The sequence below is a fragment of the Diaphorina citri genome, unplaced genomic scaffold (genome assembly GCF_000475195.1).
Source record: "Diaphorina citri unplaced genomic scaffold, Diaci psyllid genome assembly version 1.1 scaffold875, whole genome shotgun sequence".
NCBI classification, from domain to species: Eukaryota; Metazoa; Arthropoda; class Insecta; order Hemiptera; family Psyllidae; genus Diaphorina; species Diaphorina citri.
The window spans coordinates 3096-21211 of NW_007378307.1; the positions used below are offsets into that span (position 1 = coordinate 3096).

The 18116-nt window shown below is 37.9% G+C and overlaps 1 protein-coding gene across 1 annotated transcript; it reads right to left on the reverse strand.

The window, feature by feature from the left end:
• Positions 1 to 4412: 4412 nt before the first annotated feature.
• On the reverse strand, positions 4413 to 6316 carry LOC103512703 (54S ribosomal protein L12, mitochondrial). Its single transcript, XM_008477481.2, has 4 exons — positions 6310 to 6316; positions 5462 to 5502; positions 5196 to 5321; positions 4413 to 5018 (listed from the first exon to the last, which is right to left on the reverse strand). Exons 1-4 carry the CDS (start codon positions 6314 to 6316, stop codon positions 4902 to 4904), a joined length of 291 nt encoding a protein of 96 aa, XP_008475703.1. The 3' UTR covers positions 4413 to 4901.
• Positions 6317 to 18116: the final 11800 nt, after the last annotated feature.

Below are 18116 nucleotides of genomic sequence, written 5' to 3' on the forward strand. Positions count from 1 at the left end.
CTGTCGTACTTCGAAGGATCGACCGAAAGTACTATCACAGTTTTGTCACGAGAAATTCAATGCTCTGATGCTACACCTTACTTTCCAGGTATTGAGGGAAAAAGTTTTATCTCACATGAGGTTGCGTCAAAAATCGTTCGTAGGTATCTCCCTTGAGCAAAAGCTCCCATTGCCATCATTGGGGCATCGGGTAGATTCAACTGTTTCTTCAGTAGGGAGCTTAAATCTGCACATTCCAAAAGTGTCAGGCTTGAAATGTCATTGGCTAATTTGGTGATCTTTGGTGAGTAAGTTTTGTCTGCACCATCGGGTGTGGGAATGGGGAATGGTTGCTCACTGGATGAACTGACAGCTTCTGTTGCTGTTTGAGCTGACACTCTGAAATATTATGGAGGTCTCTGTTATTAATAGATCCTCTCCTAGATGGGTACTGTCATTATGGTTACGCATGCTGGATTAGGGCGTCAATAAGGTTAAGCATGCAGAATTACCTCCCCATGCGTAACTTATAAAGCTACGCATACCGGAATAAGGCGTCACGTCGATATGATTAAGCATTCAGAATTAAACTGTCAGTATAAGATAGTTACGCTACCCATGCTGGATTAAGACGTCAATTTGGTTACGCATGCAAAATTAAGGTGTCATGCAGGATTAAAGGAAAGAAAGCCCCCTTTTGTGGTTAGTAGAATTTCAGTCGAATTACTTGGTAGGCTTGCAAGTAAGGTAGATCTTACTATAATAGGTCCTGGTGATGGTTTTGCGTCCACGAAGAATTTTCCTACGTCCTTCAACTTCTTGCATCAGAATGGCGAGGACAACTGGAAAATGAGAAGACCATATTGTCAAATTATTATGACATTACCTATTTTGATACCTAAAAGCTTTGAACGACGACACAGAAGACGATTTCGTTGCCATGAAAGAGAAAATCACAAAATCTTACCATTTTCAAAGGGGGACACTTGTTACCACCTGCATCAATCCCAAATCCCCCTTTCCAATCTCTTTACAAACAGGCACCTTTTTGGCAAATCGTTTTAAAGGGGGACACCTGTTACCACCTGCATCAATCCCAAATCCCCCTTTCCAATCTCTTTACAAACAGGCACCTTTTTGGCTAAATCAAACTCAAAGATAGTGCTTACCTTTTCAGCTTCCAGTTGGTTGTACACAAATGCCACTACAACATCATCTTCCATACCAAGAAGCTGGGTGATTTTCTGAGTAATCCATGGCTTGAGGATGTCAAGCTTCACTTTGGTCATGTCAACCTGGTGATTCAGAAAAACTAGTGTTATTAAAGGGTTCAGTTCGTACACAAAAAGACCACCTGTGGTTTAGATGTAAGGGCAAAACAGCCCTAAAAAGATGGGTCAAGCTTCTACGAATCTAATCTAAGCTAGGTTGAAGTTAAATGCAAAAAAGGGCTTTATTTTTCAGTGTCATGCCTTCTGAATTTTCACCAAAATACCTATAACTAGCATCTTTCCCTTCCTCATAAAAAAAAAGTGTTAAAACATCTTGCTTAGAGCACAATCATCAAGATCTCTCACCTTTTGGACCACCTGTGGTTTAGATGTAAGGGCAAAAACAGCCCTAAAAAGATGGGTCAAGCTTTTACAAATCTAATCTAAGTTAGGTTGAAGTTAAATGCAACAAAGGGCTTTATTTTTCATTGTCATGGCTTCTGAATAATCACCAAAATACCTATAACTAGCATCTTTCCCTTCCTCATAAAAAAAGTGTTAAAGTAAATACTCCAACATCCTCCGAACAATATTATAATAGGGCACATACATAGGTATACTCGTAAAGTAAACACGCTTGTGTTGACATCTCGAGGTGACTTATGGAGTAAACTCAAGTCTTTATCTAATCTCTATAAACTAATATATCTAATACAGGCACGCAGAGCTAGATGAGGTGTCATATATAGTACTTGGCGATAATAGGTACATCGTACATAGAAAAGAAATATCCATGATGGGACCAATCTTCCAATATTCCTAAATACCTACAGGTGACTGTTTAAACAAAAAGCCCACCTAGATGCTTAGGTATGGGGATTAACAGTTAACCATGGAAGATAAGTTTGCAGATTAGGGGTGGATTTCACCAATATTTTTTCAGCCCCCAGAAGGCCTATTAAACTAGCAGGGCTGTTAAGCTAACAGGTGGTTATGTGGGAAAAATAAGGTTGGTGAAACCCACAATAGGAGTTTAAGGGTCAATACTCAACCTCCAATGTCTGGGTTCAAAGTTCATGGACACAAATAGTTCTCTGAGATGATCTCAAGAATATTCTTGAAACTTTTTGCCCTGTAATTAAAATGGTCGTACATAGATAGGTAGGTACGTTGAAGGCATCAGTTCCCGATGGATCGCTGAAGTTAAGCTACGTTGCGCGTGGTTGGTAACCGGATAGGTGACCACCTGGGCAATCGCCCACTCAACCTGAGGTTAATATGAGAAAAAAACACGTACCAAGAAATATATTTCTGTCCATATGGACTCGTCCAAAAGGGTAGCTATCTGGGTCAAGGTCATTGACATCCATGTCAAGGTCATTCACATCTAGGTTTCTGTCCATATGGACTCGTCCAAAAGGGTAGCTATCTGGGTCAAGGTCATTGACATCCATGTCAAGGTCATTCACATCTAGGTACTCCAAGGTGAAGGTCAACCGGTTCATACTGCCGCGTTCCAAGCATTTCATCCGCATTTTTGACAAGGCTGACCATAGAGGTTGATGGACAGGGGACTGTGTGCAAAAAAGTGAGACCACATTATTTTTGGCTTTTCTTTATTATTTTATTCAACACTCCAATAAATATCAATAAAAATTATTATTAGGTATTATTTTGTATATCAGGATCCTACTTTTTTCATGACAACGGTAAGTCAAGATAAAATTCCCAAATATCAACCCACCTAAAAAATCACAAAGAAAAACCCCCAGGGGAAAAAACCTCCGGAAACCTCATAAGCACGTTTGCTAAAACTCTCCCAATCTTCCCAAAATGTAAACAAATGTACGCGGTAAATTTCAAAATTATTTCATTATCAAATTTTGGCTTTTTGAAATTTTTTCTGTTGAATCTGTTGAGAATTTGTCCTTTTCCCCAGAAATCTACAAAAGCTTAAAGAAACTCTCAAGTCTCTATGTGATACTGAGGTGCTACTTGTAATTTTCTGTTGAGAATTTGTCCTTTTCCCCAGAAATCTACAAAAGCTTAAAGAAACTCTCAAGTCTCTATGTGATACTGAGGTGCTACTTGTAATCTACCCCGGAATTCGGGAGTGTGAGTGTTCAATCCCAGACAAGGTAAGGAATTTTGTCAGTATAATTTGAGAACAGACTACTCCTGGGAGTCCTGGGGTAAAGGGACTTTTCAGTCCTACTGGGGCATTATTAAAAGGTAAGCACTGGTATCAAGGGTGTCACTCTAATAAAAGAACAAATATATTAGTTGTAAGCTGTTATAAAGCTAAAATTCTTTTTCTATTTTCAGGTATCCACAAGCTTCCCACTTCTTATGCTAAAGAAATATGACATTCAAATCTTTACAAAGGCACAACTGATAACAATTCTGTGGAAGCAAAAGTTTCATTCAACTCCAACTTGTGACAATGGTTCAAAAGAATAATACTAAACAGCATCCCAAAGAAATTTACCAGAGTGACAATGGTTGTGAATGTGTTTCCGTCAAAACAATGGGTAACACCTATGTCAACATTAGTGTCAGCAAACACTTCTCCTTCCTTGACATTGTTTACTTTCTTAGTCTACTAATATCCAACTATTTCTTGTGTATAAATTCTCTTCATGTCGTTTTTTCATACCATTTCTACACTGTTTTCCTGTACCTGGTAACCTTACTGTTCTGTTTGTACAAAAACTACACAATTTTGTTCAGTCCAAGAAAAGAAAGTGTCATCCTTCTGGACAACATTGGTTTACAAATAACCACACAGAATTTTCTTTGTCGAGAGTCCAGTGAATATTTAAGTTACTGTGACATTGAGGATTTTGTCATTGTAGAAATGTTCCATAGACAATTTTCCGTTGTAACATACTTGTCATGTCTGTTGACAAACAAACAGCAGCACAAAATTTTGTTTGGAAATTTCAATTTGAGACTATCACAGCTAGAAGTAATGTATCAAAGTGTGAAACATGTGTTGAGGTCTAAACATTCTGTAAATATTTTAGACTCCTGAAAATGTAACTATATGAGAACATAAAATAAATAAATTTACAAAACTAAACAAAAAGATCAAAGCAAGTAGCTAGTTGTTCATGGCAATTGAATAATCTGAGTGGTGCACAAGCCCCCAGACTAAAGGTAGGAAATGGTCACACTAGCTCTACAAGCCAATAAGAATTGAGACTTCCTTGATATCAATCCCTTTGGCATGGACAACTAGCCACTTACAAGATCAAATTTATTGTTCAAGTATGTTTAACAATTTAGTGATAAATGACCATCTCAAATTACCCACAATGTTAGCTTTTATAGCACAGTAAATAATTTCACATCAGAGTGTTTGTTACCTTCTGAGAATGCTTGGATATGGTTTGGGCAAAGTCTTTAAGCACTGTCAAAGATTAACTTTAACATGAACTTTAAACACCTCCATTTACAATATGAGATCTCTTCTTGAAAATCTGATGGAATGGTTTACAATAGTTTTACTTAACCAGCTGGGAGACGGGCAAACCAATACATCAGTGGGGCTCCCATCAATCTATCATCAATGTTAAGCACTCACATCTGCATTTTGTCTAGACATAACTCTAATAGTTTTCTAGTAATTTGTGACAGCACAAGTCTCAGCCTTTGACAATTGTAACCACTGTTACCAATTCATACCACATTGAGCCAGCTCAGAGTAATCTATTCAACAGAAACTTCTCCGCCCACTTTAGCCAAGGATGCTTTAAGAGCTTCAGCTTCTTCTTTGGTCACATCAGTTTTGACAACTGCTGGTATGCTTTCCACAAATTTCTTAGCCTGTAAGAAGAATAAAAAGAGCAGGAATGGTTAGTATTAGTACAGTTTGGTGGGCACATAGTAGCAGGTTCTGGCTTAAAAATAAAAAAAGCCAATAGGTACAGTCAAATTCAACAAATTCAAATTGATTTCAAAATTGAGGCATAGTAGGTTACACTGGTCAAGTCTGCTACTTACCTGTACTAAATTCATTCCTTCAAGTAAGCCTTTGATTTCTTTGATGAGAGGAACTTTCTGTTTGTCATCATATTTGACCAGCTTGACAGTGAATAGGGACTGGACAATTTTCTCTTCTTCCTCTTCCTGTAATATGGAAAACAAAATAAATTGATAGAAACTAGAACAAAAGTTTGTAGGCACATTGAAAAAAAGTGACCCCAAAAGACCGTAACATGATGAAAATAGAAAGTAAAAAAGTTGGGTGGTAAAAGAGAACTACTCACAACAGGTGCAGCTGCAACAGGGGCTTGAGCAAAAATAGAAACTAGAAAAAAAAAAAATTGTAGGCACATTGAAAAAAAGTGACCCCAAAACACCATAACATGATGAAAATAGAAAGTAAAAAAGTTGGGTGGTAAAAGAGAACTACTCACAACAGGTGCAGCTGCAACAGGGGCTTGAGCAAAGTAACACCAGAGAAGTTGCGATGTCGTTGTGGCGGGTAGGTACTATCTGGAAATTGGAAACCAAGCATCTTTGAACGAGGAAAGGGAAGCGAAGAAAAAGACAGCGGAGAATAAAATGATTACTTTATTGGCGACAAGAAGAACTTGAAACAAAAGGAGAAATATCAAATCATTATGAATGAAAATGTCTCATCTTTTACTTCCTAGAAAATAAACAATAATGATGTACGAACTACGAAATGAAAACATAATGAGCTAAATCATAATGAAAAAGAAACTTACTCACATACTTAATGAAGAAGAAATAAAGGGCTTTGTGTGAATTCAATTCAATTGAAAAAAAGGGCCCCTGTATTAACAAGGGCTTTGTGTGACCTAACAGAGGAATAGCATAAAGAGACGAAGACATTGGCCGTTTGAACATCATAATAATTATGCTTTTTACTTTTTCTTTTATTCTTTTCGTCACAGTAGAAATGAAATAAATATGAAATTAAAAGGGGACTTCTAAATTTAGTCTTTTTTTAAAGAGGTTTGACAGAGGGAACTGTAACTGCTATGGTCTTATCGTCCCGAAATCGAAGAGAGAAGGAAGACAGGGCTGTGACATTGAGGATTTTGTCATTGTAGAAATGTTCCATAGACAATTTTCCGTTGTAACATACTTGTCATGTCTGTTGACAAACAAACAGCAGCACAAAATTTTGTTTGGAAATTTCAATTTGAGACTATCACAGCTAGAAGTAATGTATCAAAGTGTGAAACATGTGTTGAGGTCTAAACATTCTGTAAATATTTTAGACTCCTGAAAATGTAACTATATGAGAACATAAAATAAATAAATTTACAAAACTAAACAAAAAGATCAAAGCAAGTAGCTAGTTGTTCATGGCAATTGAATAATCTGAGTGGTGCACAAGCCCCCAGACTAAAGGTAGGAAATGGTCACACTAGCTCTACAAGCCAATAAGAATTGAGACTTCCTTGATATCAATCCCTTTGGCATGGACAACTAGCCACTTACAAGATCAAATTTATTGTTCAAGTATGTTTAACAATTTAGTGATAAATGACCATCTCAAATTACCCACAATGTTAGCTTTTATAGCACAGTAAATAATTTCACATCAGAGTGTTTGTTACCTTCTGAGAATGCTTGGATATGGTTTGGGCAAAGTCTTTAAGCACTGTCAAAGATTAACTTTAACATGAACTTTAAACACCTCCACGAACTGAGCCCAAACTGTCGTACTTTGAAGGATCAACCGAAAGTACTATCACAGTTTTGTCACGAGAAATTCAATATCTGATGCTACACCTTACTTTCCAGGTATTGAGGGAAAAAGTTTTATCTCACATGAGGTTGCGTCAAAAATCGTTCGTAGGTATCTCCGCGAACTGAGCCCAAACTGTCGTACTTTGAAGGATCGACCGAAAGTACTATCACAGTTTTGTCACGAGAAATTCAATATCTGATGCTACACCTTGCTTTCCAGGTATTGAGGGAAAAAGTTTTATCTCACATGAGGTTGCGTCAAAAATCGTTCGTAGGTATCTCCGAGGCTCGTAATAAGAAGAAATCTATAGATTATATATAGACGGAGCAGTATTTCCACCCCTCCTACAGAAGTCCCCAGGGCTCTATATGAGGGGCCCCGGGTCCCCCCTCGAGCTTTATTTTTCTCCTTTACTCTAGTGGAGACTCCGAATAGGTACATCACTGTTTAGACTCTCGACCTGCCCTGACAAAATCCTGGAAGTCCCTATAGCATCTTAATGCTAATGCGGTTTTATAAATCCCAATAGAGAGTTACCTTTTTTCTTGATTTTTACTTTCTTTTTTTCATCAATATGACCCATTTTTAGTTACGCCGCCCCTCGAATGTTATTTGATAGTAAATACTCGTTACCTCTTTTCTTGATTTTTACTTTCTTTTTTTCATCAATATGACCCATTTTTAGTTACGCCGCCCCTCGAATGTTATTTGATAGTAAATACTCTACGGAAATTAAATTAGTATTAAAATAATCGTACTAAATTAGTTTTTTAATGTCTTAAATTGTTTTAATTCTCAGATATTTTATGTTTTTTTACTTTGTTTTAATAGTTTGACCGTATTAAATTAAATGTTAAAGGTAAGAGCTACATTTCATTGTTTCCCTGTAGAGATTTCCTACTTGGGCTAACTGTACTACAAGAATATTAGAATACGGAAATTACCTGAATTAGTATTGAAATAATCGTACTAAATTAGTTTTTTAATGTCTTAAATTGTTTTAATTCTCAGATATTTTATGTTTTTTACTTTGTTTTAACAGTTTGACCGTATTAAATTAAATGTTAAAGGTAAGAGCTACATTTCATTGTTTCCCTGTAGAGATTTCCTACTTGGGCTAACTGTACTGTTATCTGGAGCTGGACCTAGACTTTCACAAGAAACAGTTCCTGAAATGTCCCGAGTCTAAATTGAATTAAAAAGTTAATTAAATGGCACTGCATGTTCTAGAACTATTGTAATTGGAATTCTATCAGTGCACCCATACATTAGATCACCGATTTCTTTTGTCATTCACAATACGCAACAGAGGTACATTTCTCTTGTAATCCCTAGATAGGCATATCATGGTTTCTGATAAGATCTTGACTCTAGGATTTACAAGTGGTTGCACTCTCTTCTCTTTAATATGCAGCACGTTCACAATATGCAACAGAGGTATATTTCTCTCGTAACCCCTAGATAGGCATATCATGGTTTCTGATAAGATCTTGACTCTAGGATTTACAAGTGGTTGCACTCTCTTCTCTTTAATATGCAGCACCCTAGACTTTCACAAGAAACAGTTCCTGAAATGTCCCGAGTCTAAATTGAATTAAAAAGTTAATAATTAAATGGCACTGCATGTTCTAGAACTATTGTAATTGGAATTCTATCAGTCCACCCATACATTAGATCACCGATTTCTTTTGTCTTTCACAATATGCAACAGAGGTACATTTCTCTCGTAATCCCTAGATAGGCATATCATGGTTTCTGATAAGATCTTGAATCTAGGATTTACAAGTGGTTGCACTCTCTTCTCTTTAATATGCAGCACGAAATACTCTACACTGTGCAATGCAATACTTACAAAAGATTCCTGTACCTTGTGACCCAATTTAAATAATCACATCTATTACGGGCAGACAATAATTTAATTTGTAAAATCATAGTTTGTCTTCTAACAAGTAGGAGTGGATAATTAACTGGTGCACTTATCTAACATTTTAGAGGTAATAAATTGAGAAAAAATAAACAATAGGTAAGTAATTTACTTAATTGAATTGGTGTAAGATTCCATAAATAATACACCAAACACCTACTTTAAAATACCCATCCAGCCTACTTAATTTGTTCAAGCAAATTTTTTGTGTAACATCTGTTCTAGAATAACAAAGGTATTATTTTACAAAGTAAAGTTTTCACAAATGACCACTGTGAACTGACAGTAGGCACTGACTCTACTAAATTTGTATGTTGCTACTTACAGGGACTCAAACCACAGCTTCTTGGTTCAAAATAAAATGGTTCACTTCTAAGCTGCTTGGGCTATTTGTTCCTAATTATTAATTTTAGTGTGGAGCAATATTCTGCCAAAATGCAACAGAATAGCCTCAAAGGCCATAAAAATTCAAGTAGGTACTTGGGTCAATTTTTTTCTCATTCTTTTTCAGATGGCTTTTTCCTTATTGAAATAAATACCTAGGTAGGTACTTAAACACTATTTTTACTGTCTCATACCCTTGAAAAGATGGTTTCTGGCCTTTATCTAAGGCTTTGTTAATCTGCAATGGGGACAGATAAGATGTCTACACTCAACCCCCAGCTGTTATCTCTGTTTATAAGAGAGGAATATGGATCAGCTGTGTTGTTTATCTGTTGAGTTTGTTTGGAGAAAGCTATAAAAGAGAAAGATTGATAAGGAACAACTCTGTTTATCTGTTCAGTTAGCTATAAGCTATAAGAAGTAGACAGAGAAAATTGATGAGGGTATGTAGATTGAGCACCTCCTCTAAAAAGACCCAAAGATTTGAGAAAAACTAACAGACCCTGTTCAGTTGAATGAGTTATACTAGTAGTAGTAAATGACTAATATTGAGACTTATGGAACGAATGAACTGAAGGTCCTGTTTTTCTACTTCCTCTTTTTCCATCTTCTCCTTTAAGAGCTTGATTGTTTTTATTTTTCTTCTTTTTGTTACCTATCAGTATTTTATTACCTATCAAATATATAAGACCTTGTTTAGACTGCGAGAGTGAAGGGACTTTTCAGTCCTATGCTGGTAGTATAAACAAGATATATTCTATTCTATTCCATTCTATTCTATTCTTTTCTATTCTATTCTATTCTATTCTATTCTATTCTATTCTATTCTATTCTATTCTATTCTATTCTATTCTATTCTATTCTATTCTATTGGTTTGATAGAGGAAACTGTAACAACGAAGGTCTTATCTTACCGAATTCGAAGAGAGAAGGAGCTAGGGCGGGTTAAGAGGAAGCCAGTCATTTCGAGAATCAACTTTACCTGTTAAATTTCGCTCACGGGGGTGGACGGGATCGAACCCGCAACCTAGCGCTTACAAGGCAGACGCGCAACCAACCAAGCAAACTAGGCTGGTAAGCTGGTAACTCTATTCCTAATTCAACACAGGTTCTTATACTTCACAATATCACAGTTATATTCTATTCTTAATTTCATCACAGTTTCATACCATATTAATGTAACGTGAGGCACAGGCAGAATCGTATACATACAAGCAGGGCTGTAGTCAGGAGCCCCTCCCCTTTAAGCTCAATTTTTCTCCTTTACTGTAGGCCAGACTTCAAAAATTTGGAACATTCCCCCTCCTGTTTGGAACTCTATTCCTAATTCAACACAGGTTCTTATACTTCACAATATCACAGTTATATTCTATTCTTAATTTCATCACAGTTTCATACCATAGTCAAAGTAATAAAGTTTCATGACTCGTGTACTTGCTACTTTGACTAGATTCTCACTACTTGTACTTACTATAGTACTGAGTACTACTACTTTTTCAGTGGCGGGTCGTACTAGGTTACTCTGGTACAGCACCCCCCAGCGAGTATGAATATAACCCTAAATTTTTTGCTAATATTTCATCCGAGGCTGATTCCTTCCCTCTGCCTTGAAACCCCAACAAAGAGACATAACTTGAGAAAGAGAAAGTTCTACTTATTTACTGAAAAAACGTCCATTTTCAGTCTTCTCTTTCATCTTCTTTGCCTCATCCCGCGTTCAGACGGGGTCGGCGTTTTTCGTCAGCCTCTCAATCAGCCCTAGGGTGGTCGCTATTGGACCTTGACTTTTGGTTTTGGTTACAACATTTTTACGAGTGCAATGGATGCCCTTCGCACTCAACCTTTGCTATTTCTTTAGCAAGGGAAATTTAGGTCGGTATCCTCCCTGTTTAAAGTACCCTAGCCAAACTAAGCTGTTCTACTCCCTGTTTAAAGTACCCTAGCCAGACTAAGCTGGTCTGCTCCCTGTTTAAAGTACCCTAGCCAAACTAAGCTGGTCTACTCCCTGTTTAAAGTACCCTAGCCAAACTAAGCTGGTCTACTCCCTGTTTAAAGTATCCTAGCCAGACTAAGCTGGTCTACTCCCTGTTTAAAGTACCCTAGCCAGACTAAGCTGGTCTACTCCCTGTTTAAAGTACCCTAGCCAAACTAAGCTGGTCTACTCCCTGTTTAAAGTACCCTAGCCAGACTAAGCTGGTCTACTCCCTGTTTAAAGTACCCTAGCAACACAAAAAGGAGCTGTCAGAAATGAGCAGTGACCATTGTCATTGTAGGGTTAGGTTAAACACAAAAAGGAGCTGTCAGAAATGAGCAGTGACCATTGTCATTGTAGGGTTAGGTTAAACACAAAAAGGAGCTGTCAGAAATGAGCAGTGACCATTGTCATTGTAGGGTTAGGTTAAACACAAAAAGGAGCTGTCAGAAATGAGCAGTGACCATTGTCATTGTAGGGTTAAATTAAACACAAAAATGAGCTGTCAGAAATGAGCAGTGACCATTGTTATTGTAGAGTTAAATAAAACACAAAAAGCTGTAGACCTCATTCAGACTCCGCTAAAAATATAGTTTCCCCTAAAAATAGAGGGCGCCAGTCTGTGGTCTTAGTTTTACAACGACGCGACGGACCGTACAATAATCTTTTAGAATCTCTTAAATTATTTTTAAGTCCATTTTATGATATATCTTGATGGAAGACTCAATAACTTTGTGAAGTTCCATACGTTATTTCATTTCACAATCCATATGATATATTTCCTCTAAGTAGAGAATAAGAGATGTAATACCACTTCTGGTTTGGTTGTGTGTTTCAGATGCGTAGACAGAGAGAAGACATCCAGGTGAATGTAGCTGGACTGAGGCGAAACATCAAGAACTTGGCCCACAACTATTCAAAGATTTTAGATAGAATCTAAGGCTCACAGCTTATCACATGGTTCATTCTATTCTTGACAAAATAGGATATAACTAGGCAGAAAGAATGGAAAAAGATTAAAGAAGAGTGCCTAGTAGATAAGGAGTTAAGTTGATTGGTTTGTAACTATGTAGGGTCAATGACGTTGGTGTCTTGGTAGCACAATGGTTAAAGTCCTGGTAAACAGGAGAGCGTGGGTTCGAGACCACTGGCGTTCAGTTTTCATTAGAACGGTATCCTACATACATACCTACCTAAAAATTGCATTTTAAACCTTTTTCATAAATTTTGACTATAAAATTATGAAATAGGTAATTTTTAACTATAAAATTATGAAAAAAGTAATTATGGCTATTCATAAAAAAAATTTTAAATGATAAAATTATGTAAAAAAAATTACCTCTCTGGGATTCGAACCCGCACCCATCACACTTATCATCACAGTAGAGGAGTAAAAATAGACACTCCCAACCGCTCGGCCACTAAGACATTTGTTTCCGAGACGCACAAAACTTCTTTATTAATCAACTCGATCGAAAAGTTTGAAATTTTCCCCTAAAAGTCACTTTTTCCTCTCTAGCGGGTCTCCCTTTAGTGCTAAGAAGATGAAACCAAGAAAAGGCACTTCTCCTCGACGAGACCTTTCCGGAGACACCTTAACCATCTTCCCACCATTTGTAGAACGGGCTGTAGGCTTGATTAATTGAATCGGGTGAAAACAAAAAAAAAAAAAATCACTCCTCCTGGGCTTACGGTGAAGAAATTTTTACCGGCCACATTGTTGAATAAGCTCAATAAAGTGTCATCAGTTTAATCTCATAGTCTCTAACTTCACCTTTTTCGCTTGGGCTGTCGAAGTGTTGATGAAAGTGTAAACCCGCCTTAACATTTGCAACTACCCAACCAAACACACAACCAACCTACCAACCACTCCATCAACCTTAATCATAGTACAGTAGAACCTCGATTATTTCAACTAATTGGGACCGGGGGTAGTTGAAATGATCACTTTCTATGATCTTTTACTCTGATAAGATAGGTATATAAGAGATAAGATAAGGAAAGGAAAAGATAAGAAAGATATTCAATTCAATTTCAATTCAATTCAATAAAGCATTTATTTGTACAAATGTACGTTTGCTTAATGTACGTTTGCTTATTTTAAGATAAGATAGGATATCCTTTGAAAGATGGAAAAAACAAAGGATTTTGGAGTTGAAATAATCGAAGTTCTACTGTATAATAATATGTCTATATCTTTGTATTTTGTGTACATATGTATAGTTTTAAGCTAACCCATGTACTTATGTATGTATGTGTGTACATAGGATGTGCTGTCCCCATCCAGTCCCACGTTAACCTCCACAGTAAGTTGTCTCTCCCATAGCATGCCTTAGCACGCCCTTAACTTCATAGCATTCCTGTAGTATGTCCCTAACTTAGCATAACTCTGCTCTAACTTATAATTATATTCGATTTGAGATGGTCTCTAACTCTGGTCCAGAGCATGTTTCTGTGCAAATCTCCATAGCATGCTGTAGCATGTCCCTCTTAACCCCATAATCATATGCTGTAATATATCCCTCTCTAATCCCATAGTATAATTCTGCTGTAATTCAACATTATGTTTGTTTTGAGATTTTTTTTACTCCTGTCCAGCTTATCTGGTACAACTTCCCATAGTATTCTGTAGCATGTCTCTAACCCGATAGCATGTCCCTGCTGTGACGTAAGTTTTAATTTATTAACATTCATAGCCCCATAGCATGCCTATGAAATTTTGCTCCTGTAATTGTATGTCCTTTAATCCTTAAGTAGCAACACGCCCTCTTTATAATAATATATATTTCACGTCCGTAGTGTGTCCGTTCCTTATTTCATAGCATGGCTCTTCTCTAACGCTGTTTATAATTTATCAAATTTCTCATGGCATACCTAACTTATGCTGTCCGTAAGAGACTAAAAAGTCTGACAGGTCTAACACTGGACAGCAATCAGTAGAAAAGAACCGTCCACAAGTCAATTCCCATTATGGATAGTTCCCTTTCTGCTTAATGTTGTTCAAGTTTAAGAAATGCCAATGAAATGATGAAATAATACCATGTTGCTGTTTTTAAATGCCCGTCGTCAGATGAGAGTATGAGAAAGCAATTTTGTGTCATCCCTCAGGATGCTAAGCATAATGTGGTAGATTCCCTACAAGATATTTTACCCCTGGGACTACAGGTTCGTGATGAACTGTTTGTTGATACCTAAGCTAAGCGTGTTCAGTGAATGCTACGAGAACAAACATTTCAACAGAAACTTGGTAGTCCCAGGCCTTAATAACCTTTCTAATGATGTGTCGGTTTTTGTTTGCAGCTAAACCGGGAAACGCGATTCAACACTTGTAATACTGAGCCTAGTACAGGTAAGTCCCTGCCAGTCTTTAAGGCCGGGATCACAATGTGATTAAAAACTCGGTTTATCAGGTAAGTCACTAGGCTTGCACGCCGGACGTTCCGGGTTCGATTCCCGGCGTGGTCGAAGTTTTTTCGGCTGGAGTTCGGGGTGCACTCAGCCTCCTGAGGACAATTGGCGGATTTTATCCTGAAGGAATAAGATTTTTTCTTGGAGTGGCTGGCTCCTATCCTGTCTTCCTTCGATTTCGGGACGATAAGACCCTAGCAGTTACAGTTCCTTCTATCAAGTGACGTTAAATCTCTATCAAAGAAACATATTCGAAATAACATTGATGTATTGTACGTCTGATTGAGATAACAGTGATGTCTTGGTATCTTACAAGCCTTGTTGATATCAGAATCAGAGTGTAATGTTCGGTTATTGACCCCCCCGTTTAATCTAATTGCCAGCATAGGACTGAAAAGTTCCTTTAAAAATAGCTTGAAATGTTGAAATCTAAATCCAAGTGTTGAAGTTCGTAAACTTCGAATGTAGCCATTAATGAGATCTCATCCATAAAGTATATACTAGCAACCTCCGTGGTCGAGTGGGTATTACACTAGGTACCTACACCGGAAGACACCATTTACTTCAGAGTCGAAGAAACTTCGACGTGCTTTAAATACCAAGTGCACTTAGCCCCGTGAGGATAATCGAGCGACCAGTTATGTCATTTCTGGAGGGAATTAGTCGATGAAATTAATAAACGAGTAATGCTGTGAAAGTTACAAAATTTGTGAAAATGCTCTCAGCTTCAGCCCAAAATAATTACCTATTGATTTGAGTTTTTTTTTTTTTTTTTTAATTCCTTTTCCATTCTACCCTAGCCGGACTAAGCTGGTCTACTACCAGACAGGGTCGGCGTTTTTCGCCAGACTCTCAATCAGCCCCACGGTGATAAATTCCCTCAGGCGACATATTTTCTTCATACAGTACCCTTTGTATTTTCTAACAACCGCCACGGGCAATTCCAAGAGAAAGCTGTCTGTTCTTCTATTGTTATTGTTTTGACTATTGTCTACTCAAGTCAGCAACCTCCGTGGCCGAGTAGGTTGCATTCCGGAGGTCCCGGGTTCGATCCTTGGTGGAGTCGACATTTTTTTTCGGCTTTGTCTTTGGAATTCGCAATGCACTTAGCCTCTTTGTTCATATGGCGGATAGTTTTTTTATAGTGGGAACTGTAACGAAGAAAGAAAGAGACCAGGATAGGAGAAAGTCAGCCTTTCCGAAAACGGACATAACCTGTTGAGGATAAAGTTAGCATCAGGCGGGAATCGAATTGTGACCTAGCGCTTGCAAATCAAGCGCACTACCTTCCAAGCTAACTATACTGGTAATGGTTTTAGATTTATTGTTCTCCAGTCTAAGTAATAGGTAAATCCTCGAGCTAAAGCACATGGTCGGTTCTTCTCTATTGTCAGAGATTTTGGTTCGTACTGTAAAGTATCTATAGAGTCTATGGCTTACAGCTTATCAAATGGTTTCATTCTTGACAAAGTAGGTACAGTAAGAATGAAAAGAGATTAAAGAGGAGTTGCAGATAAGGATGTAAGTGGTATATAGTTTTGTACATGTAGTTACTGGCGTTAGCGTTAAGTAAACATTACTGGTGTTTAGTAACATTCCAGTCCGGTGGTTGGTCAGTTTGATTTGGATTTGTAGCTGTACGAAAATTCATTTTGTGGCTTTCTCCTATTCTGTCCTCATTCTTAGATTTCGGGACGATAAGACCTCCGTTATTATGCCCCCTACTCAAGCTCAGACCGTCTGACAGACCGTGGTCTGACGCTTTTTCCGCCACACACTTTCCGACTGTCTAGGTGTCTGGTGGGCCGCGGTCTGTCAGACTGCGCGTGACTGGCCGGTATTTATAGTTCCCTCCCTCTCTAAAACCAATTGTAAATAAAAGTAACTTCCATATACCGTGTTTCTAGAAATGAGGAAGTAACTTATACTGTGTTTCTCACTTCAGGTTAAAGTGCGTACTGCCAACTTAACGCGAAGATCCAATCATCATTAGATTCAATTATCATTAAGACTACCTAGTCTATCTATATTAAGATTAATTCCTTGGACTAATCAGACCCGATAGTGACCACCGTGTGAGTGACTATTTACCGGTAATACCTTGACGTCACATCCTGATGGCCTTGAGAAATGAGAAGTTTGTGAAGAAGTAGCAATTCCGATGGGTTTGGTCACATGGCTGAGTTCCTAATAGATGTGTAAACAGTGAGTGAGTTAAAAGAACTACTCAGTTTGTTAGTCGGATGGACGACTCAGACTCAGGGATGGACGACCTACAATGCTCCCCTTATGTATGTGTTTAGCGATTAACCATGTAAAGGTAGTGCAAAAGTCCTAAACTAAAATAAACGCGTCACACAAGGGATCAGAAAGAGACCGCCTTAACATAACAATAATGTGGCCTGCGAAGTAACTACCAATGTAGCATGTGACCCGCATACACATGGAAGTTGGAAACCCCTGACCTATAGGAAGTTGAAGATTTTGCAGCAAGAAGAGTTTAGGAGTCTGACTCACTGACTGAGTAGTTCACTAAAAAGAGCAGTTCTTTATTCCAACCCACTCACCATCACCACACATATCTAGTGGTGACTTCATTGCAGTCTTAACTACTGGGTATTGATATTACCCCCCAAAAAACACTTCGTGTTAAAAAATTAACGTCAAGAGTTACCCTCCACAAAAAGTACTGATATAAAAAAAAGACGTCAATGTGGGACCTCCCTTCTACATTAGCTCTTCTAAAGAAAATAATAATTTTGCATCACTCCTACATCAATTTACCTTGCTGTTGAACCATTGATCCCGGATTACGAAACCTAGATCTTGACCGCAGTGCACTGATGAAAATTACAAAACAATTAACATTGTTATCTTCATTAGTGTACTGCGGTCAAGATCTAGGTTTGGCATAGTACAAGGCGCTCAGCTTGCTCGAGTATTTGATTAAGGACCGGATCAGATAAGGTAGGTAACTAAAATTAGCGGCAAGAATGGGAAAGTTGTTGTGACGTCATCGCGTACGGGAGCGTATGTCGTGATGTCAAGATATAATATTTACCGGTATTTTTTAAATCGATACATCTCGGGATCTAAAAATCGTAGAAGAAGAAGAAGAAGAAGAAGAAGAAATTCCTAATTCTTCATTTTTTCTGTTCTTCCAAAATCTCGCCTAAAGTCCTAAATAGCCCATAATAAATCTTATTCCCTGTGGCGTATAATATCTCTTCGTAGCGCTGTCAAACTGTTTTGACTTGGTGGGGCGGAGTGCTACCGGGCTTTTTGATTACGGATTATGTTTATTAACTTCCACTTGTTTCCATCTTTCACCCCCAGGTGGCGTTCCAATGCAAGGAGAACATTTTTCTCATTCAGACGTTGCGCGATTTCCAATACACGGAAGAGGGCAAGGATCAAGGCTTCAACGTGAGGGAGAAGGCGAAAGCGCTGGCAACACTGTTGGGCGATGAGGAACGATTGAGAAACGAGCGCGCCAGACAGCTGAAG